Source organism: Salvelinus alpinus, chromosome 2 (assembly GCF_045679555.1).
Source record: "Salvelinus alpinus chromosome 2, SLU_Salpinus.1, whole genome shotgun sequence".
Lineage (NCBI taxonomy): Eukaryota > Metazoa > Chordata > Actinopteri > Salmoniformes > Salmonidae > Salvelinus > Salvelinus alpinus.
In genome coordinates, this window is record NC_092087.1 from 115,306,482 (window position 1) to 115,329,862 (window position 23,381).

The 23,381-nt window shown below is 42.5% G+C and overlaps 1 protein-coding gene and 1 long non-coding RNA gene across 2 annotated transcripts in view; one reads left to right on the plus strand and one right to left on the minus strand.

Annotated features, from left to right (window-relative positions):
- The window catches only part of LOC139550484 (uncharacterized), a 182,593-nt gene that overhangs the window by 68,690 nt on the left and 90,522 nt on the right, over nucleotides 1-23,381 (minus strand). The window lies entirely within an intron of this gene.
- On the plus strand, nucleotides 7,412-21,711 carry LOC139549793 (zinc finger protein 3-like). The gene is made up of 2 exons (XM_071360548.1): nucleotides 7,412-7,980; nucleotides 18,881-21,711. The coding sequence occupies exons 1-2, from the start codon at nucleotides 7,707-7,709 to the stop codon at nucleotides 19,366-19,368; spliced, it is 762 nt and encodes a 253-aa protein (XP_071216649.1). The 5' UTR covers nucleotides 7,412-7,706; the 3' UTR covers nucleotides 19,369-21,711.

A 23,381-nucleotide genomic window follows, 5' to 3' on the forward strand; every position in this document is an offset into this window, starting at 1 on the left:
TTGGGTCCAGGGTGTCTCCCCCTTTGAAGAGGGGGATGACCGCGGCAGCTTTCCAATCCTTGGGGATCTCAGATGATACGAAGGAGAGGTTGAACAGGCTGGTAATAGGGGGTGCGACAATGGCGGCGGACAGTTTCAGAAATAGGGGTTCCAGATTGTCAAGCCCAGCTGATTTGTATGGGTCCAGGTTTTCCAGCTCTTTCAGAACATCTGCTATCTGGATATGGGTAAAGGAGAAGCTGGGGAGGCTTGGGCGAGTAGCAGCGGGGGGGGCGGGGCTGTTGGCCAAGGTTGGAGTCGCCAGGAGGAAGGCATGGCCAGCCATTGAGAAATGTTTGTTGAAGTTTTCGATTATCACGGACTTATCAGTGGTGACCGTGTTACCTAGCCTCAGTGCAGTGGGCAGCTGGGAGGAGGTGCTCTTGTTTTCCATGGACTTTACAGTATCCCAGAACTTTTTGGAGTTAGAGCTACAGGATGCAAATTTCTGCTTGAAAAAGCTGGCCTTTGCTTTCCTGACTGACTGCGTGTATTGGTTCCTGACTTCCCTGAACAGTTGCATATCGCGGGGGCTCTTCGATGCTATTGCAGTTCGCCACAGGATGTTTTTGTGCTGGTCGAGGGCAGTCAGGTCTGGAGTGAACCAAGGGCTATATCTGTTCTTGGTTCTGCATTTTTTGAACGGAGCATGCTTGTCTAATATGGTGAGGAAGTAACTTTTAAAGAAAGACCAGGCATCCTCAACTGACGGGATGAGGTCAATATCCTTCCAGGGTACCCGGGCCAGGTCGATTAGAAAGGCCTGCTCGCAGAAGTGTTTTAGGGAGCGTTTGACAGTGATGAGGGGTGGTCGTTTGACCGCGGACCCGTGGCGGATACAGGCAATGAGGCAGTGATCGCTGAGATCTTGATTGAAGACAGCAGAGGTGTATTTGGAGGGCAAGTTGGTCAGGATAATGTCTATTAGGGTGCCCATGTTTACGGATTTAGGGTTGTACCTGGTGGGTTCCTTGATGATTTGTGTGAGATTGAGGGCATCAAGCTTAGATTGTAGGACTGCCGGGGTACTGCCTCTGCAGTAGATTGCAACTCCTCCCCCTTTGGCAGTTCTATCTTGACGGAAAGTGTTATAGTTGGGTATGGAAATCTCAGAGTTTTTGGTGGCCTTCCTAAGCCAGGATTCGGACACGGCAAGGACATCAGGGTTGGCAGAGTGTGCTAAAGCGGTGAGTAAGGCAAACTCAGGGAGGAGGCTTCTGATGTTGACATGCATGAGGCCAAGGCTTTTTCGATATGAGATGAGTAATACATAGACTAAGATACAGTAGAATAGGATAGAATACAGTATATACATATGAGATGAGTAATGCCAGATATGTAAACATGCAGGAGATCCACGAAGGAAAGACAGTGATGGTGGTCAGTGACGTTGTTGCAAATGGAGGGTAAAATGGTAAAACGTTTGAATTCATTTTTTCCTGACATGGTCACTTTGCCTACTGTTTATTGTCACGTTGGGATGCAACCTTTGTTGTCATTTAAAAAATTGTTTTAATCATTTGCCATCTCATCGCTGCAGCTCCCCAATGGGCTCAGGAGGCGAAGGTCGAGTCATGCGTCCTCTGAAACATGACCCGTTAAACCGCGCTTCTTAACACCCTCCCGCTTAACCCGGAAGCCAGCTGCACCAATGTGTAGGAGGAAACACCGGGCGACGCTTGGCCAATTGTGTGCCGCCCTATGGAACTCCCGATCACGGCAGGTTGTGGTACAGCCCGGGATCGAACCCGGGTGACGCCTCTAGTGTCACCTCTAACACTGCCATGCAGTACATTTACATTTAAGTCATTTAGCAGACGCTCTTATCCAGAGCGACTTACAAATTGGAAAGTTCATACATATTCATCCTGGTCCCCCCATGGGGAATGAACCCACAACCCTGGCGTTGCAAGCGCCATGCTCTACCAACTGAGCCACACGGGACCAGTACCTTAGACCGCTGCACCACTTGGGTCTATAGTGACACCTCTAACACTGTGATCTAGTACCTTAGACTGCTGCACCACTAGGGTCTATAGTGACACCTCTAACACTGTGATACAGTACCTTAGACTGCTGCACCACTCTGGTCTATAGTGACACCTCTAACACTGTGATCTAGTACCTTAGACTGCTGCACCACTCGGGTCTATAGTGACGCCTCTAACACTGTGATCTAGTACCTTAGACTGCTGCACCACTCGGGTCTATAGTGACACCTCTAACACTGTGATCCAGTACCTTAGACTGCTGCACCACTCGGGTCTATAGTGACACCTCTAACACTGTGATACAGTACCTTAGACTGCTGCACCACTCGGGTCTATAGTGACACCTCTAACACTGTGATCTAGTACCTTAGATCGCTGCACCACTCGGGTCTATAGTGACACCTCTAACACTGTGATCTAGTACCTTAGACCGCTGCACCACTCGGGTCTATAGTGACACCTCTAACACTGTGATCTAGTACCTTAGACTGCTGCACCACTCGGGTCTATAGTGACACCTCTAACACTGTGATACAGTACCTTAGACTGCTGCACCACTCGGGTCTATAGTGACGCCTCTAACACTGGGATCTAGTACCTTAGACTGCTGCACCACTCGGGTCTATAGTGACACCTCTAACACTGTGATCTAGTACCTTAGATCGCTGTGCCACTCGGGTCTATAGTGACACCTCTAACACTGTGATACAGTACCTTAGACTGCTGCACCACTCGGGTCTATAGTGACACCTCTAACACTGTGATCTAGTACCTTAGACCGCTGCACCACTTGGGTCTATAGTGACACCTCTAACACTGTGATACAGTACCTTAGACTGCTGTACCACTCGGGTCTATAGTGACGCCTCTAACACTGTGATCTAGTACCTTAGACTGCTGCACCACTCGGGTCTATAGTGACACCTCTAACACTGTGATCTAGTACCTTAGACCGCTGCACCACTCGGGTCTATAGTGACACCTCTAACACTGTGATCTAGTACCTTAGACTGCTGCACCACTCTGGTCTATAGTGACACCTCTAACACTGTGATCTAGTACCTTAGACTGCTGCACCACTCTGGTCTATAGTGACACCTCTAACACTGTGATCTAGTACCTTAGACTGCTGCACCACTCTGGTCTATAGTGACGCCTCTAACACTGTGATCTAGTACCTTAGACTGCTGCACCACTCGGGTCTATAGTGACACCTCTAACACTGTGATACAATACCTTAGACTGCTGCACCACTAGGGTCTATAGTGACACCTCTAACACTGTGATCTAGTACCTTAGACTGCTGCACCACTCGGGTCTATAGTGACGCCTCTAACACTGTGATCTAGTACCTTAGACTGCTGCACCACTAGGGTCTATAGTGACACCTCTAACACTGTGATCTAGTACCTTAGACTGCTGCACCACTCGGGTCTATAGTGACACCTCTAACACTGTGATCTAGTACCTTAGACTGCTGCACCACTCGGGTCTATAGTGACGCCTCTAACACTGTGATACAGTACCTTAGACTGCTGCACCACTCGGGTCTATAGTGACACCTCTAACACTGTGATCTAGTACCTTAGACTGCTGCACCACTAGGGTCTATAGTGACACATCTAACACTGTGATACAGTACCTTAGACTGCTGCACCACTCGGGTCTATAGTGACACCTCTAACACTGTGATCTAGTACCTTAGACTGCTGCACCACTCGGGTCTATAGTGACACCTCTAACACTGTGATCTAGTACCTTAGACTGCTGCACCACTCGGGTCTATAGTGACACCTCTAACACTGTGATACAGTACCTTAGACTGCTGCACCACTCGGGTCTATAGTGACACCTCTAACACTGTGATCTTGTACCTTAGACTGCTGCACCACTCTGGTCTATAGTGACACCTCTAACACTGTGATCTAGTACCTTAGACTGCTGCACCACTAGGGTCTATAGTGACACCTCTAACACTGTGATACAGTACCTTAGACTGCTGCACCACTCTGGTCTATAGTGACACCTCTAACACTGTGATCTAGTACCTTAGACTGCTGCACCACTCTGGTCTATAGTGACGCCTCTAACACTGTGATCTAGTACCTTAGACTGCTGCACCACTAGGGTCTATAGTGACACCTCTAACACTGTGATACAGTACCTTAGACTGCTGCACCACTCTGGTCTATAGTGACACCTCTAACACTGTGATACAGTACCTTAGACTGCTGCACCACTAGGGTCTATAGTGACACCTCTAACACTGTGATCTAGTACCTTAGACTGCTGCACCACTAGGGTCTATAGTGACGCCTCTAACACTGTGATCTAGTACCTTAGACTGCTGCACCACTCGGGTCTATAGTGACACCTCTAACACTGTGATACAGTACCTTAGACTGCTGCACTACTCGGGTATAACTTTTTTTAACCAATTCTGATGGTTGTTAAAAATGTAGGAGCAGTATAGACCTAGTCTGTTCATTATATACATCTACATGATGTATTGTTACACCATGTAGGAGCAATATAGACCTCGTCTGTTCATTATATACATCTACATGATGTATTGTTACACCATGTAGGAGCAGTATAGACCTAGTCTGTTCATTATATACATCTACATGATGTATTGTTACACCATGTAGGAGCAGTATAGACCTAGTCTGTTCATTATATACATCTACATGATGTATTGTTACACCATGTAGGAGCAGTATAGACCTAGTCTGTTCATTATATACATCTAGATGATGTATTGTTACACCATGTAGGAGCAGTATAGACCTAGTCTGTTCATTATATACATCTACATGATGTATTGTTACACCATGTAGGAGCAGTATAGACCTAGTCTGTTCATTATATACATCTACATGATGTATTGTTACACCATGTAGGAGCAGTATAGACCTAGTCTGTTCATTATATACATCTACATGATGTATTGTTACACCATGTAGGAGCAGTATAGACCTAGTCTGTTCATTATATACATCTACATGATGTATTGTTACACCATGTAGGAGCAGTATAGACCTAGTCTGTTCATTATATACATCTACAGTGGGGAGAACAAGTATTTGATACACTGCCGATTTTGCAGGTTTTCCTACTTACAAAGCATGTAGAGGTCTGTAATTTTTATCATAGGTAAACTTCAACTGTGAGAGACGGAATCTAAAACAAAAATCCAGAAAATCACATTGTATGATTTTTAAGTAATTAATTTGCATTTTATTGCATGACATAAGTATTTGATCACCTACCAACCAGTAAGAATTCCGGCTCTCACAGACCTGTTAGTTTTTCTTTAAGAAGCCCTCCTGTTCTCCACTCATTACCTGTATTAACTGCACCTGTTTGAACTCGTTACCTGTATAAAAGACACCTGTCCACACGCTCAATCAAACAGACTCCAACCTCTCCACAATGGCCAAGACCAGAGAGCTGTGTAAGGACATCAGGGATAAAATTGTAGACCTGCACAAGGCTGGGACGAGCTACAGGACAATAGGCAAGCAGCTTGGTGAGAAGGCAACAACTGTTGGCGCAATTATTAGAAAATGGAAGAAGTTCAAGATGACGGTCAATCACCCTCGGACTGGGGCTCCATGCAAGATATCACCTCGTGGGGCATCAATGATCATGAGGAAGGTGAGGGATCAGCCCAGAACTACACGGCAGGACCTGGTCAATGACCTGAAGAGAGCTGGGACCACAGTCTCAAAGAAAACCATTAGTAACACACTACGCCGTCATGGATTAAAATCCTGCAGCGCACGCAAGGTCCCCCTGCTCAAGCCAGCGCATGTCCAGGCCCGTCTGAAGTTTGCCAATGACCATCTGGATGATCCAGAGGAGGAATGGGAGAAGGTCATGTGGTCTGATGAGACAAAAATATAACTTTTTGGTCTAAACTCCACTCGCTGTGTTTGGAGGAAGAAGAAGGATGAGTACAACCCCAAGAACCCATCCCAACCGTGAAGCATGGAGGTGGAAACATCATTCTTTGGGGCTGCTTTTCTGCAAAGGGGACAGGACGACTGCACCGTATTGAGGGGAGGATGGATGGGGCCATGTATCGCGAGATCTTGGCCAACAACCTCCTTCCCTCAGTAAGAGCATTGAAGATGGGTCGTGGCTGGGTCTTCCAGCATGACAATGACCCGAAACACACAGCCAGGGCAACTAAGGAGTGGCTCCGTAAGAAGCATCTCAAGGTCCTGGAGTGGTCTAGCCAGTCTCCAGACCTGAACCCAATAGAAAATCTTTGGAGGGAGCTGAAATTCCGTATTGCCCAGCGACAGCCCCGAAACCTGAAGGATCTGGAGAAGGTCTGTATGGAGGAGTGGGCCAAAATCCCTGCTGCAGTGTGTGCAAACCTGGTCAAGAACTACAGGAAATGTATGATCTCTGTAATTGCAAACAAAGGTTTCTGTACCAAATATTAAGTTCTGCTTTTCTGATGTATCAAATACTTATGTCATGCAATAAAATGCAAAGGAATTACTTAAAAATCATACAATGTGATTTTCTGGATTTTTGTTTTAGATTCCGTCTCTCACAGTTGAAGTGTACCTATGATAAAAATTACAGACCTCTACATGCTTTGTAAGTAGGAAAACCTGCAAAATCGGCAGTGTATCAAATACTTGTTCTCCCCACTGTACATCTACATGATGTATTGTTACACCATGTAGGAGCAGTATAGACCTAGTCTGTTCATTATATACATCTATATGATGTATTGTTACACCATGTAGGAGCAGTATAGACCTAGTCTGTTCATTATATACATCTACATGATGTATTGTTACACCATGTAGGAGCAGTATAGACCTAGTCTGTTCATTATATACATCTACATGATGTATTGTTACACCATGTAGGAGCAGTATAGACCTAGTCTGTTCATTATATACATCTACATGATGTATTGTTACACCATGTAGGAGCAGTATAGACCTAGTCTGTTCATTATATACATCTACATGATGTATTGTTACACCATGTAGGAGCAGTATAGACCTAGGCTGTTCATTATATACATCTACATGATGTATTGTTACACCATGTAGGAGCAGTATAGACCTCGTCTGTTCATTATATACATCTACATGATGTATTGTTACACCATGTAGGAGCAGTATGGACCTACAGTAGCTAGCTACTTATTTAGATTTAGTTTGACTTAATGAAACTGCCTTAAATGTGCTGTGGTAAACATTTTTTATTCGCACTAATCAATCAACACATTTCCTGTCTTTGTATGTCTCAATATAATGGTATTATTTAATTAAATCCATTTAAAATAATCTTTGTCTGAAAATAAAATATGATCCTCAACTGCATTTCCCCTCCAGTCAGCAGACGGCGATGTGCGTCTTTCAGGCGACGCTGCCAGCGTGACGTATAATCTAGTGGACGGTTCTTCATAAACAGCTCGTCAACCACCTCGGTAGCTTGCTAGCCAACATAGCCGAAAGATTCAAGCTATTTATACGCTTTCGGTGTATATTAGCTGTTGTGTTTTAGACACACTTCTGTCGTATCAACTTGTTAACCTATTTAATTTAACGTTATTTTGTATTAGTCAGCTATAGTAGCTGGCTGGTTAAGTTAGCACTAGCCTAGTCGCTAATGCTAACTAGCTAGCTAACATCCCCGAACATGAGCTCCCTAAACTCCCCTCCTGTTAAAGAAGAGGAGGTCTGCTGGACGGAGAAAGAAGCTCTGGGGCTGAACATTGTCGTGAAAGAGGAGAAGGAAGAAGAGGATGTCACAGTAAAACAAGAAGTAGAGAGTGAGGCTGTTACAGTGAAAGAAGAAGAGAAAGACGTTTCAGTGAAAGAAGAGGAAGCAGTTTTTGGAGTGAAGAAGGAAGGGGAGATTACTGTCACATTGAAAGATGAAGAGGAGGAAATAGGAGATCTGATTAACACCAGTAAGTACCGCCTTAAATTTGTTTTTAACTTTGGATATTCAGAGTTGACTCGACAATACCTCTTCAACGGAGGGCCCAGGATGATGACTGATATGTCTAGAATCAGACGACGTAGAGAGCAAGCTACCCCTTGTTTTCTCTGTTCCGTTTCCAAAAAGTGACTTAACATTTATATTTGAGAAGGGTCTATCTGCTGACCGTAGACTGGGGGGCACGGCATGTAGTGTTTTTCATGTAGTGATGTTTTACTACACACCCTGCCCCCCAATAGTGCCATGTGAGAGTTGGGTTGGCTACACCAAAGATAATGGATATACTGACAAGATGTCTCTCCGCCCTCACAAGGGGAATCGTTGTCCACAAAGCGGCACCGCGGGCTGTCTATCTCCCGCCTATCCTTTCTTTGGATTGGTGGATTCATCTTATTATTGTAATCTATTGTTTATGTTCTATGAGGGTTGTTGTCGTCAACCGCCTGTATTCAATGGAGAGAGATGCTAAGCTACTAGCATGAATATGCACCGCCTGTATTCAATGGAGAGAGATGCTAAGCTACTAGCATGAATATGCACCGCCTGTATTCAATGGAGAGAGATGCTAAGCTACTAGCATGAATATGCTTCGCGATCTGGAGACAACTCCTATAGTGTTTTTATCAAAGTTGTCGGTATGTCACGTGTCCACATAACAACTTAATCATTACGAAACTTCTGTTGGTTCAAGTAAACCTCACGTAGCAAATAAGCCATTCATTTCGTTGTTGACCAAATTTGACACTTTCCACATTGGGTTGATAATTGTTTCCACTTGGATACAACCTACTGTAACCTACTGGCTTGACCTAGAGAGTTACAACCTACTGTAGCCTACTGGCATGACCTAGAGAGTTACAACCTACTGTAACCTACTGGCATGACCTAGAGTTACAACCTACTGTAGCCTACTGGCATGACCTAGAGAGATACAACCTACTGTAGCCTACTGGCAGGACCTAGAGAGTTACAACCTACTGTAACCTACTGGCATGACCTAGAGAGTTACAACCTACTGTAGCCTACTGGCATGACCTAGAGAGTTACAACCTACTGTAACCTACTGACATGACCTAGAGAGTTACAACCTACTGTAGCCTACTGGCAGGACCTAGAGAGTTACAACCTACTGTAGCCTACTGGCATGACCTAGAGAGATACAACCAACTGTAACCTACTGGCATGACCTAGAGAGTTACAACCTACTGTAACCTACTGACATGACCTAGAGAGATACAATCTACTGTAACCTACTGGCATGACCTAGAGAGATACAACCTACTGTAACCTACTGGCATGACCTAGAGAGTTACAACCTACTGTAGCCTACTGGCATGACCTAGAGAGATACAACCTACTGTAACATACTGGCATGACCTAGAGAGATACAACCTACTCTAACCTACTGGCATGACCTAGAGAGTTACAACCTACTGTAGCCTACTGGCATGACCTAGAGAGATACAACCTACTGTAGCCTACTGCCATGACCTAGAGAGATACAACCTACTGTAACCTACTGGCATGACCTAGAGAGTTACAACCTACTGTAACCTACTGGCATGACCTAGAGAGATACAGTGGGGAGAACAAGTATTTGATACACTGCCGATTTTGCAGGTTTTCCTACTTACAAAGCATGTAGAGGTCTGTAATTATTATCATAGGTACACTTCAACTATGAGAGACGGAATCTAAAACAAAAATCCAGAAAATCACATTGTATGATTTTTAAGTAATTAATTTGCATTTTATTGCATGACATAAGTATTTGATACATCAGAAAAGCAGAACTTAATATTTGGTACAGAAACCTTTGTTTGCAATTACAGAGATCATACGTTTCCTGTAGTTCTTGACTAGGTTTGCACACACTGCAGCAGGGATTTTGGCCCACTCCTCCCTACAGATCTTCTCCAGATCCTTCAGGTTTCGGGGCTGTCGCTGGGCAATACGGACTTTCAGCTCCCTCCAAAGATTTTCTATTGGGTTCAGGTCTGGAGACTGGCTAGGCCACTCCAGGACCTTGAGATGCTTCTTACGGAGCCACTCCTTAGTTGCCATGGCTGTGTGCTTCGTGTCGTTGTCATGCTGGAAGACCCAGCCACGACCCATCTTCAATGCTCTTACTGAGGGAAGGAGGTTGTTGGCCAAGATCTCGCGATACATGGCCCCATCCATCCTCCCCTCAATACGGTGCAGTCGTCCTGTCCCCTTTGCAGAAAAGCATCCCCAAAGAATGATGTTTCCACCTCCATGCTTCACGGTTGGGATGGTGTTCTTGGGGTTGTACTCATACTTCTTCTTCCTCCAAACACGGCGAGTGGAGTTAGACCAAAAAGCTCTATTTTTGTCTCATCAGACCACATGACCTTCTCCCATTCCTCCTCTGGATCATCCAGATGGTCATTGGCAAACTTCAGACAGGCCTGGACATGCACTGGCTTAAGCAGGGGGACCTTGCGTGCGCTGCAGGATTTTAATCCATGACGGCGTAGTGTGTTACTAATGGTTTTCTTTGAGACTGTGGTCCCAGCTCTCTTCAGGTCATTGACCAGGTCCTGCCGTGTAGTTCTGGGCTGATCCCTCACCTTCCTCATGATCATTGATGCCCCACGAGGTGAAATCTTGCATGGAGCCCCAGACCGAGGGTGATTGACCGTCATCTTGAACTTCTTCCATTTTCTAATAATTGCGCCAACAGTTGTTTCCTTCTCACCAAGCTGCTTGCCTATTGTCCTGTAGCCCATCCCAGCCTTGTGCAGGTCTACAATTTTATCCCTGATGTCCTTACACAGCTCTCTGGTCTTGGCCATTGTGGAGAGGTTGGAATCTGTTTGATTGTGTGTGGACAGGTGTCTTTTATACAGGTAACGAGTTCAAACAGGTGCAGTTAATACAGGTAATGAGTGGAGAACAGGAGGGCTTCTTAAAGAAAAACTAACAGGTCTGTGAGAGCCGGAATTCTTACTGGTTGGTAGGTGATCAAATACTTATGTCATGCAATAAAATGCAAATTAATTATTTAAAAATCATACAATGTGATTTTCTGGATTTTTGTTTTAGATTCCGTCTCTCACAGTTGAAGTGTACCTATGATAAAAATTACAGACCTCTACATGCTTTGTAAGTAGGAAAACCTGCAAAATCGGCAGTGTATCAAATACTTGTTCTCCCCACTGTACAACCTACTGTAACCTACTGGCATGACCTAGAGCGTTACAACCTACTGTAACCTACTGGCTTGACCTAGAGAGCTAAAGTTGTAAAATTCCTGGATTTTAAATGAATATTTTCCAGTAATAATGATAATTTGTATCTTCCTATCCACATGTGGGATCCCTCTCCTTTGTCGTCCTCTCTACACCAATAACAGACAACTACTGTGGGACTCCCAATCACGGCCGGATGTGATACAGCCTGGATTCGAACCAGGGACTGTAGTGACACCTCTTGCACTGAGATGCAGTGGCTTAGACCGCTGCGTCCGTGTGTGTGTTAATTTTTAGAATGCTGTACTAGAATGCTTAAAAGGCCTCTAAAATTTTAAATACCGGTTATCGGTATCGTTTTTTGGGGCAAGGAAAATATTGGATATCGGTATTGGCCAAAAATGTAATATCGGTGCATCCCTTTATTCTAAAATGTATCACAATACCCCATAATGACATCACAATACCCCATAATGACATCACAATACCCCATAATGCCAAAGCAAAAACAGGTTTAGGTTTTTTGCAAATGTATTGAAACTATTCCCCAGGATAACTAGTCTCAGAGTAATGTAAGATCCCAGGATAACTAGTCTCAGAGTAATGTAAGATCCCAGGATAACTAGTCTCAGAGTAATGTAAGATGCTTGGAAAGAGAAGCTGAAAAGAATAACAGAACGGCACCATTAGAACTAAAATGTGTTGCCTGGATGTCAGACCCCCAACCCTCCAAACTGTAAATAAATAATAAAATGTGTCCCTGGATGTCAGACCCCCAACATAGTTATACAGGATACTACAGTTATACAGGATACTACAGTTATAACTATGCATAGTTATACAGGATACTACAGTTATACAGGATACTACAGTTATACAGGATACTACAGTTATAACTATACATAGTTATACAGGATACTACAGTTATACAGCATACTACAGTTATAACTATACATAGTTATACAGGATACTACAGTTATACAGGATACTACAGTTATAACTATACATAGTTATACAGGATACTACAGTTATACAGGATACTACAGTTATACAGGATACTACAGTTATACAGGATACTACAGTTATACAGGATACTACAGTTATAACTATACATAGTTATACAGGATACTACAGTTATACAGGATACTACAGTTATACAGGATACTACAGTTATACAGGATACTACAGTTATACTGGATACTACAGTTATACAGGATACTACAGTTATAACTATACATAGTTATACAGGATACTACAGTTATACAGGATACTACAGTTATACAGGATACTACAGTTATACTGGATACTACAGTTATACAGGATACTACAATTATACAGGATACTACAGTTATAACTATACATAGTTATACAGGATACTACAGTTATACAGGATACTACAGTTATACAGGATACTACAGTTATACAGGATACTACAGTTATAACTATACATAGTTATTCCAAAGGTGGGCTACTTACTATCCACTGTTTGCAAGCCACCGTTGCTGATCTATTTTATTTATTTATTTCACCTTTATTTAACCAGGTAGGCAAGTTGAGAACAAGTTCTCATTTACAACTGCGACCTGGCAAAGATAAAGCAAAGCAGTTCGACACATACAACACACAGAGTTACACATGGAGTGTAACAAACATACAGTCAATAATACAGTAGAAAAATAAGTCTATATACAATGTGAGCAAATGAGGTGAGATAAGTGAGGTAAAGGCAAAAAAAGGCAATGGTGGCAAAGTAAATACAATATAGCAAGTCAAACACTGGAATGGTAGATTTGCAGTGGAAGAATGTGCAAAGTAGAAATAGAAATAATGGGGTGCAAAGGAGCAAAATAAATAAATACAGTAGGGGAAGAGGTAGTTGTTTGGGCTAAATTATAGATGGGCTATGTACAGGTGCAGTAATCTGTGAGCTGCTCTGACAGCTGGTGCTTAAAGCTAGTGAGGGAGATAAGTGTTTCCAGTTTCAGAGATTTTTGTAGTTCGTTCCAGTCATTGGCAGCAGAGAACTGGAAGGAGAGGCGGCCAAAGGAGGAATTGGTTTTGGGGGTGACCAGAGAGATATACCTGCTGGAGCGCGTGCTACAGGTGGGTGTGTCAAATCAGAGGGCCTGTTGTCCGGACCTCCGGGATTCTCTATGGGGGTGCCATAGGGTTCAATCCTCGGGCCGACTCTCTTCTCTGTATACATCAATGATGTTGCTCTTGCTGCTGGTGATTCTTTGATACACATCAACGCAGACGACACCATTCTGTATACTTCTGGCCCCTCTTTGGACACTGTGTTAACTAACCTCCAGACGAGCTTCAATGCCATACAACTCTCCTTCCGTGGCCTCCAACTGCTCTTAAAAGCAAGTAAAACTAAATGCATGCTATTCAACCGATCACTGCCCGCACCTGCTCGCCCGTCCAGCATCACTACTCTGGACGGCTCTGACTTAGAATACGTGGACAACTACAAATGCCTAGGTGTCTGGTTAAACTGTAAATTCTCCTTCCAGACTCACATTAAGCATCTCCCATCCAAAATTAAATCTAGAATCGGCTTCCTATTTCGCAACAAAGCCTCCTTCACTCACGCTGCCAAACATACCCTCGTAAAACTGACTATCCTACCGATCCTTTACTTCAGTGATGTCATTTTCAAAATAGCTTCCAACACTCTACTCAGCAAACTGGATGTAGTCTATCACAGTGCCATCCGTTTTGTCACTAAAGCCCCATATACCACCCACCACTGCGACCTGTATGCTCTCGTTGGCTGGCCCTCGCTACATATTCGTCGCCAAACCCACTGGCTCCAGGTCATCTATAAGTCTTTGCTAGACCGCCTTAACTCAGCTCACTGGTCACCATAGCAACACCCACCCATAGCACGCGCTCCAGGAGGTATATCTCACTGGTCATCCCCAAAGCCAACACCTCTTTTGGCCGCCTTTCCTTCCAGTTCTCTGCTGCCAATGACTGGAAGGAATTGCAAAAATCGCTGAAGTTGGAGACTTATATCTCCCTCACTAGCTTTAAGCATCAGCTATCTGAGCAGCGTACCGCTCGCTGCAGCTGTACACAGCCCATCTGTAAATAGCCCATCCAAGTGTTAATGCTAAATTGTAATTACTTTGCTACTACGGCCTATTTATTGCCTTATTGCCTTTATTGCCTCTGTACTCCATTTGCACTCACTGTATTGTTCATGACGTCCTCCAGTGATTTTAACTTTTCCTGTTGAAAAGTGATATATAAATACATTAAAGTATAAACACACTAAAGAGAAACAAATAAATGTTTTGAGCAAAATAGTGTTTTTTTTAGACAACTGCAAACTAGAAGGAGTGAGTGATGTCATAGTTGTAACGGCTTTCTTCCTGGGGTGAAGGAGAGAACCAAAATGCAGCGCCTCTGTAAATAGCCCATCTGACTTCCAACCTCATCCCCATGTTTTTTTTTTTTTTTTTTCTCACACCAGTATTTATACTTGCACATCATCTGCAAATCTATCACTCCAGTGTTCATTTGCTAAATTGTAATTACTTTGCTACTAGGGCCTATTTTTTGCCTTACCTCCGTACTCCATTTGCACACACTGTATATAGATTTTTCTATTGTGTTATTGACTGTACGTTTGTTTATCCCACGTGTAACTCTGTGTTGTTTTTGTTGCACTGCTTTGCTTTATCTTGGCCAGGTCGCAGTTGTAAATGAGAACTTGTTTTCAACTTGCTTACTTGGTTAAATAAAGTTGTCATAAAATAATAATAATAATAAATATCATAACTTTATTGACAACACCCAAATTGATTCTGTCATTAACGCAGTTCTTCAATAATTACACATCATTCTTAATACTGTAGCTGTTTAGTTAGTTACATGTTCAACTATCATCAGCTGATCCTGGAAATCATTTTCTGAGTGCTAGTCTAAATGACAAACATCACCACATGCAACAACTACCAAAGTGCTTCTTCATTCATTACTCTGGTAAAGACAGTTATGCCGTGCTCCACGTTGGATCCAACATCCCTAACAAATTGGTGTTTATAATGTTATTGTCTGCTTGATTTACAGTAGGGTCTCGTTAGTCTGTTTGCACAGAGAGATACTTAGCTCATAATGTGTAGAGAACTGTTCCTTGATGGATAGACTATTGAACAACACACACATCTATTGTCCTATATTTGTTCTTAGGTGAAGTTATTGGTCCTACAGTAGGTCTATGTTGTTGTTAGGTGAAGTTATGGGTCCTACAGTGGGTCTATGTTAGGTGAAGTTATGGGTCCTACAGTAGGTCTATGTTGTTGTTGTTGGGTGAAGTTATGGGTCCTACAGTGGGTCTATGTTAGGTGAAGTTATGGGTCCTACAGTAGGTCTATGTTGTTAGCTGAAGTTATGGGTCCTAGGGTACACTATATGTCATGCAACAACAACCAAAGTGCTTCTTCGTTCATTACAGGTATATTTGTTGTTAGGTGAAGTTATGGGCCAATTTGGCAAACAGTGTACAAACCATCATTGTCAGGCTGATGGAAAAGCCAAAGTGCATTTTACTGGTTGAAGTGTTTTTTAAATACAGAGCGGTTGATTTGCGATGATGACACAAACATTATATTAAGCAGGACATTCAAACGAGCATTACAATTATAATCCAAAGTAGTGTGAAATGCACTCATAAGCAACCTGGAAATGGAGTTTACTCCCCTGAGTTTTCCCCTATTCACATTCAGAATACATTGTGAAAAACTAAAATCTTTGCTCACCATTTTTGCTCCTGGCAGATATACTACGTCCATAACTAGTGGTTTCCTCATTACCAGATATACTACATCCATAACTAGTGGTTTCCTCATTAGCAGATATACTACATCCATAACTAGTGGTTTCCTCATTAGCAGATATACTACATCCATAACTATCGGTTTCCTCATTAGCAAGGAGGAGTTTCTACAATCAAATTGTTCTCCCATTCCTCCTCTTGATCATCCAGATGGTCATTGGCAAACTTCAGACGGGCCTGGACATGCGCTGGCTTGAGCAGGGGGACCTTCCGTGCGCTGCAGGATTTTAATCCATGACTGCGTAGTGTGTTATTAATGGTTTTCTTTGTGACTGTGGTCCCAGCTCTCTTCAGGTCATTGACCAGGTCCTGCTGTGTAGTTCTGGGCTGATCCCTCACCTTCCTCATGATCATTGATGCCCCACGAGGTGAGATCTTGCATGGAGCCCCAGACAGAGGGTGATTGACCGTCATCTTGAACTTCTTCCATTTTCTAATAATTGCGCCAACAGTTGTTGCCTTCTCACCAAGCTGCTTGCCTATTGTCCTGTAGCCCATCCCAGCCTTGTGCAGGTCTACAATTTTATCACTGATGTCCTTACACAGCTCTCTGGTCCTGGCCATTGTGGAGAGGTTGGAGTCTGTTTGATTGAGTGTGTGGACAGGTGTTTTTTTATACAGGTAACGAGTTCAAACAAGTGCAGTTAATACAGGTAATGAGTGGAGAACAGGAGGGCTTCTTAAAGAAAAACTAACAGGTCTGTGAGAGCCGGAATTCTTACTGGTTGGTAGGTGATCAAATACTTATGTCATGCAATAAAATGCAAATTAATTACTTAATCATACAACGTGATTTTCTGGATTTTTGTTTTAGATTCCGTCACTCACGGTTGAAGTGTACCTATGATAAAAATACAGACCTCTACATGCTTTGTAAGTAGGAAACACTGCCGATATTGCAGGTTATCAAATACTTGTTCTCCCCACTGTATATATATATTTTTTTTAAATTGCTGACACCCCTCCCCAGAGGTGTCTCATTATTGGGATTCATTGCTGATTCCTACCTGTAGCTCACTATGAGGTGTCTAGTTATAAAGGTTAAGGCAAGGCTTTCGACTGTCAATCACCACATTCTTATCGGCAGACTCAACAACCTTGGTTTCTCAAATGACTGCCTCGCCTGCTTCACCAACTACTTCTCAGATAGAGTTCAGTGTGTCAAATCGGAGGGCCTGTTGTCCAGACCTCTGGCAGTCTCTATGGGGTACTACAGGGTTCAATTCTCTGGCCGACTCTTTTCTCTGTATATATCAATGATGTTGCTCTTGCTGCGGGTGATTCTCTGATCCACCTCTACGCAGACGACACCATTCTGTATACATCTGGCCCTTCTTTGGACACTGTGTTAACAAACCTCCAAATGAGCTTCAATGTCATACAACTCTCCTTCCGTGGCCTCCAACTGCTCTTAAACGCTAGTAAAACTAAATGCATGCTCTTCAACCGATCACTGCCCGCATCCGCCCGACAAGCATCACTACTCTGGACGGTTCTGACTTAGAATATGTGGACAACTACAATTACCTGGGTGTCTGGTTAGACTGTAAACTCTCCTTCCAGACTCACATTAAACATCTCCAATCCCAAATTAAATCTAGAATCTGCTTCCTATTTCGCAACAAAGCCTCCTACACTCACGCTGCCAAACATACCCTCGTAAAACTGACTATCCTGCCGATTCTTGACTTAATTGATGTCATTTACAAAATAGCCTCCAACACTCTACTCAGCAAACTGGATGCAGTCTATCACAGTGCCATCCGTTTTGTCACCAAAGCCCCATATACCACCCACCGCTGCGACCTGTATGCTCTCGTTGGCTGGTCCTCGCTACATATTCATCGCTAAACCCACTGGCTCCAGGTCATCTATAAGTCTTTGCTAGGTAAAGCTCCGCCTTAACTTAGCTCACTGGTCACCATAGCAACACCCACCCATAGCATGGCCTGTTTATTGCCTTACCTCCTTACCCCATCACACTGTATATAGATTTTTCTATTGTGTTATTGACTGTACTTTTGTTTATCCCATGTGTAACTCTGTGTTGCTTTTTTGTCGCACTGCTTTGATTTTTCTTGGCCAGGTCGCAGTTGTGAATGAGAACTTGTTCTCAACTGGCCACCTGGTTAAATAAAGGTGGGGGAAAAATGTAATTAAAAATACATTTAAAAAATCATAACTTTATTGACAACACCCAAATAGATACTGTCATTAACGCGATTCTTCAATAATTAAACATATTTCTTAATACTGTAGCAAACATTATATTACACAGGACATTCAAACGAGCCTTACAATTATAATCCAAAGTAGTGTGAAATGCACTCATAAGCAACCTGGAAATGGAGGTTACTCCCCTGAGTTTTCCCCCATTCACATTCAGAATACACTGTGAAAAACTAAAATCTTTGCTCACCATTTTTGCTCTAATCAGATATAGTACATCCATAACTATCGGTTTCCTCATTAGCAGGGAGGAGTTTCTACAACCAAATTGCATGTGCATCGCCCTCGTGCCGCAATTTTATTAAACACAGAAAGGGGCCTATATTGGAGACCAAAAGTCGTCTGGCACAGTGCTTAGTTTCAACAACATGAATAACTTATTTCTAGCCTACAATCATCGATGTTACTACTAAAATATGACTATTCTTGCTCATTTTAAGACAATTGTCAAATAATTTTAACATTCATTACAGACATCAATTGTTGTACAACATCATGGCTACGCTGTTGGCATCACCTTTTACAGTGGATTTCCACTGTTGTGGGCCTTGAACCATTTGACTTTGTTGTTCACACAGGAGAGATATGGGACTATCGTGGATCCTCTGGGGAGCCTCAACAACCTCATGATGCTGACGAGGCAGAGAAGAGTCTCTCCAGATCAGAACACGTCAAGAAACACCAGCGGAGATCCACAGGGAAGAAATCTCACTGCTGCTCTGACTGTGGGAAGAGATTCACCTCCTCATCAGGCATTAAAATTCATCAGAGAATCCACACAGGAGAGAAACCTTATAGCTGTGTTCAATGTGGGAAGAGTTTTGCTGCATCTATTTATCTGACAGTGCACCAGAGAACACACACTGGAGAGAAACCATATAGCTGTGGTCAATGTGGGAAGAGTTTTTGTCAATCTGGCTATCTGACAGTGCACCAGAGAATACACACAGGAGAGAAACCTTATAGCGGTGATCAATGTGGGAAGAGTTTTGTTCAATGTAGCTATCTGACAATGCACAAGAGAACACACACAGGAGAGCCAATGTATAGCTGTGACCAGAGATAATCTGATAAAAGATCTCTGACTAATCATCAGAAAATACATGAAGGAGTTTTCATGATATCAATGAAATGATGTCACAATGTAGAATGTTTTAACATTGTAGTAGGAGTATTTTAATGATGTCACAATGTAGAACCCTAAATGTTTGTCCCCTGTTCTATTGATTTCAACATGATATGGATATTAGCCTCAGGGGGAAAATCCAGGCTCTGAATTGGAAGAGTACTATTTATGAGATTTAGTAAGTACACATTATTCCCAGATTCCGTGTGGTTTTTGAGCTGTTAGTTTTAACAGGACGCGCAACCTCATCTCCCTCCTGTCGCACAAATTATTTTAGCATGAAATTGATTAGTTATGACAAATAAGTGTTGCGTTCCTTTGTTTAGCGACCCCTACATTTAAATGCATTCCAACATCACGTACAACCTGTTTTCCCCCCTAATTGATATCAGTGATTTATTGCTACTTGTCAAAACAACACTGTTTCTGGTGCTTGTGCAGATTATAAAGTCTTTTTTTTATTTTTTTAAATACAAGTAATATGATTATTGTGACAGATGTTTGTGTAAATAGCACATGTTATGTTTAGGTTTTCAATTTATCCCAAACTGTTTCTACATATTGGTTATTGATTTGGACACGTTAAAACTGTGTTTTGACATTGAGGCTATCCCACCTAGCAAAATGTAATTGAAAAGTCTTTGAAAATAAGACTATGCAATCAAATATTTTTTTAAACATTTTTTATTATACCATGCCTTACCATTAAGTGAATTATTGACAATACATATTATCAAAGGGGTGTACATTTGGTTTTGGTAATTCATGTTTACAATTCATGTAACTTTTAGTAATCATAATTATTTATGCAATCAACTGACAATTTTCGGGTATAAATATATTGACATTGTTGCCCTTCTTTTAGAATAGCAGGGTTCATTCTCAGATGTGCCAACCCAAATGTACTAGAGCATGACATTGGGGACTGGGCCCCGATCCAACAACATGCCTATCTAGTGAACCCTGAAAAGAGGGAGAAGCTCTGCAGTGAGGTGGAAAGTTACTACGGATATTGCAGGAGTTTCCTCTTGAAATCAGACATGTCCGTGGTAAGGACAACTTGGTTGCTGATTTTCTCAAAGGTGGGCAGTCAAAAAGATTTGTGTTTTGCGTTTAGCCAGTGAGTTGCCATGGATCACAATTTATTTTGACTGCACGGTTTTCCGTATTGGAGATGAGTTTTGTTTGGGCTCGTTCCAAGGGGACGAGAGTTCTAGAAGCTAGTGAGTTTTAGGAAGATGAGAGTTCTAGAAGCTAGTGAGTTTTAGGAAGATGAGAGTTCTAGAAGCTAGTGAGTTTTAGGAAGATGAGAGTTCTAGAAGCTAGTGAGTTTTAGGAAGATGAGAGTTCTAGAAGCTTGTGAGTTTTAGGAAGACGAGAGTTCTAGAAGGGAAAAAATAATAGTTTAGGAATCTATAGAAAGAAAAAGGAGAAAAGATACGATATTATTATACGATTCTATATTATTATTTAGAAGGATGTGTTTTTTCTTGTTTTTAATTGTTGACTGCCAGTAGACACCATGTTTATATTGGTGAAGCATTGTAGTTGATTATATTGTGAAATGGAAGTTGTTTTCTGTTGGTGGTGAGCAAACTTGTCCAACAAAAATATAGGATATATTTGTTGTCTTAAGGGGGATTTTTGTTGTCTTTACAGGCTTTGGTTTTTCCATTTATGTTTTGAGGTTGGACTTTAGCGTGTATAGCTCGTTAGCACGTAGGGCGCACCGATTGGTGTCACCTCGTTAGTCAGTATGTGTTACACCTGTGCTGGGTTGTCCATCTCGTTAGTGGGAAGGTGTTTCACCTGAGCTGGTCCAGGTTCTATTTAAGAGTGTCTGACCCAGTGCTCCAGTTGTCTTGATAGATGTGGAGAGTCAACACCTTTAGTTGCGCCACCTTTTTGGTTTGCTTCCTGTCTTTAAGTTTGGTGTGAGTTTTTCTTTTGTTTGCCTCTTCTTGGGCATATTTAGTGGGTCTCATGGTGGGTGTCTTTGAGGTCCCAGTTGTTGTTACTAGTCAACTTTCATTGGACACCCCATAGTGACTTTCAGAGCCCATCCTAAAAAACAAGCTTATATTTTTGGATTGGATATTTTAATATTTTAATCAATGTCATGTCCTTAGGATGCTCATTAGTCTTTAAGTTGGTATTATTGTTTTTTATCCTCTTATGTTTGTGTTATAAATATTCCTGTTTATTTTCATTGTTTTTTCCTGAGAAGCCATTGTGTTGCATGTCTGAAATGTGCTGTATAAATAAAGCTTGATTTGATTTGAACATATTGCAAAACAAATTAACCCAATGACTGACCAATCAACAGACTGATGGTCCATCTTAGTATGAAAAACAGTATCACTTTTCCAGCCTGCTGAAGCTGTGGTGGAGTGGTAAACACTACCCCCGGCTCTACCAGGGGCTTGAGGTGGTCTCCCACAGCTCTGATGGTGGAGTGGTCATGTTCTGTGGCCTTGCCGTTCCATTTCTTGACTGCCCCTGCAACACAGAAATTAACATATTTAGTCATATTATATAAAACACTCAAAGCAATGGATATGGAGCATCTACGGCCTCAGTTACACCTGGCACCTAAATGTGACTTCTGTCATCTGATCACTCCAAGCTGCATTAGGTTCAGATCTACCAGGATGGGCCTTTGACATAGTCTGGATGCAGTCAGGCCACTGAATATGCATAAGTAATGTAAAGAGATGGGGTGTTTCCAACAGTAATATCTAACTAAATGTTTGTGTTTCTAGCTCCAACAGTGGTGTAATATCTAACTAAATGCTTGTGTTCATAGCTCCAACAGTGCAGTAATATCTAACTTAATGCTTGTGTTTCTAGCTCCAACAGTGCAGTAATATCTAACTAAATGCTTGTGTTCCTAGCTCCAACAGTGCAGTAATATCTAAATTAATGCTTGTGTTTCTAGCTCCAACAGTGCAGTAATATCTAACTCAATGCTTGTGTTCCTAGCTCACAACAAATACCTAATACACACAAATCTAAGTAAAGGAATAAGAATATATAAAAATATGGACGAGTGATGTCAGAGGGGCATAGACTAAGATACAGTAGAATAGGATAGAATACAGTATATACATATGAGATGAGTAATGCATAGACTTAGATACAGTAGAATAGGATAGAATACAGTATATACATATGAGATGAGTAATGCCAGATATGTAAACATGCAGGAGATCCACGAAGGAAAGATAGTGATGGTGCTCAGTGACGTTGTTGTAAATGGTGGGTAAAATGGTAAAACGTTTGAGTTCATTTTGTCCTGACATGGTCACTTTGCCTACTGTTTATTGCCACGTTGGGATGCAACCTTTGTTTGTTGTCATTTTTTAAACATTTTTTATCATTTTAACCCCGTTTTTTCTCCCCAATTTCGATCTTGTCTCATCGCTGCAACTCCCCAATGGGGATCTTGTCTCATTGCTGCAACTCCCCAATGTGGATCTTGTCTCATCGCTGCAACTCCCCAATGTGGATCTTGTCTCATCGCTGCAACTCCCCAATGGGCTCAGGAGGCTAAGGTCGAGTCATGCGTCCTCTGAAACATGACCCGTCAAACCGCGCTTCTTAACACCCTCCCGCTTAACCCGGAAGCCAGCTGCACCAATGTGTAGGAGGAAACACCGGGCGACGCTTGGCCAATTGTGTGCCGCCCTATGGAACTCCCGATCACGGCAGGTTGTGGTACAGCCCGGGATCGAACCCGGGTGACGCCTCTAGTGACGCCTCTAGCACTGCCATGCAGTACCTTAGACCGCTGCACCACTCGGGTCTATAGTGACACCTCTAACACTGCCATGCAGTACCTTAGACTGCTGCACCACTCGGGTCTATAGTGACAACTCTAACACTGTGATCTAGTACCTTAGACTAAAAGTGGAATTTTGACATTATTACCGTTAAATCAACACACTTAACAC

Excerpts from the sequence above, each read along its gene's own strand:
- LOC139549793 (XM_071360548.1), top strand. The coding sequence starts at position 7,707 with ATGAGCTCCCTAAACTCCCCTCCTGTTAAAGAAGAGGAGGTCTGCTGG. Across the intron at positions 7,981-18,880 it reads AGGAGATCTGATTAACACCA|GAGAGATATGGGACTATCGT; the intron begins GTAAGTACCGCC and ends TTGTTCACACAG.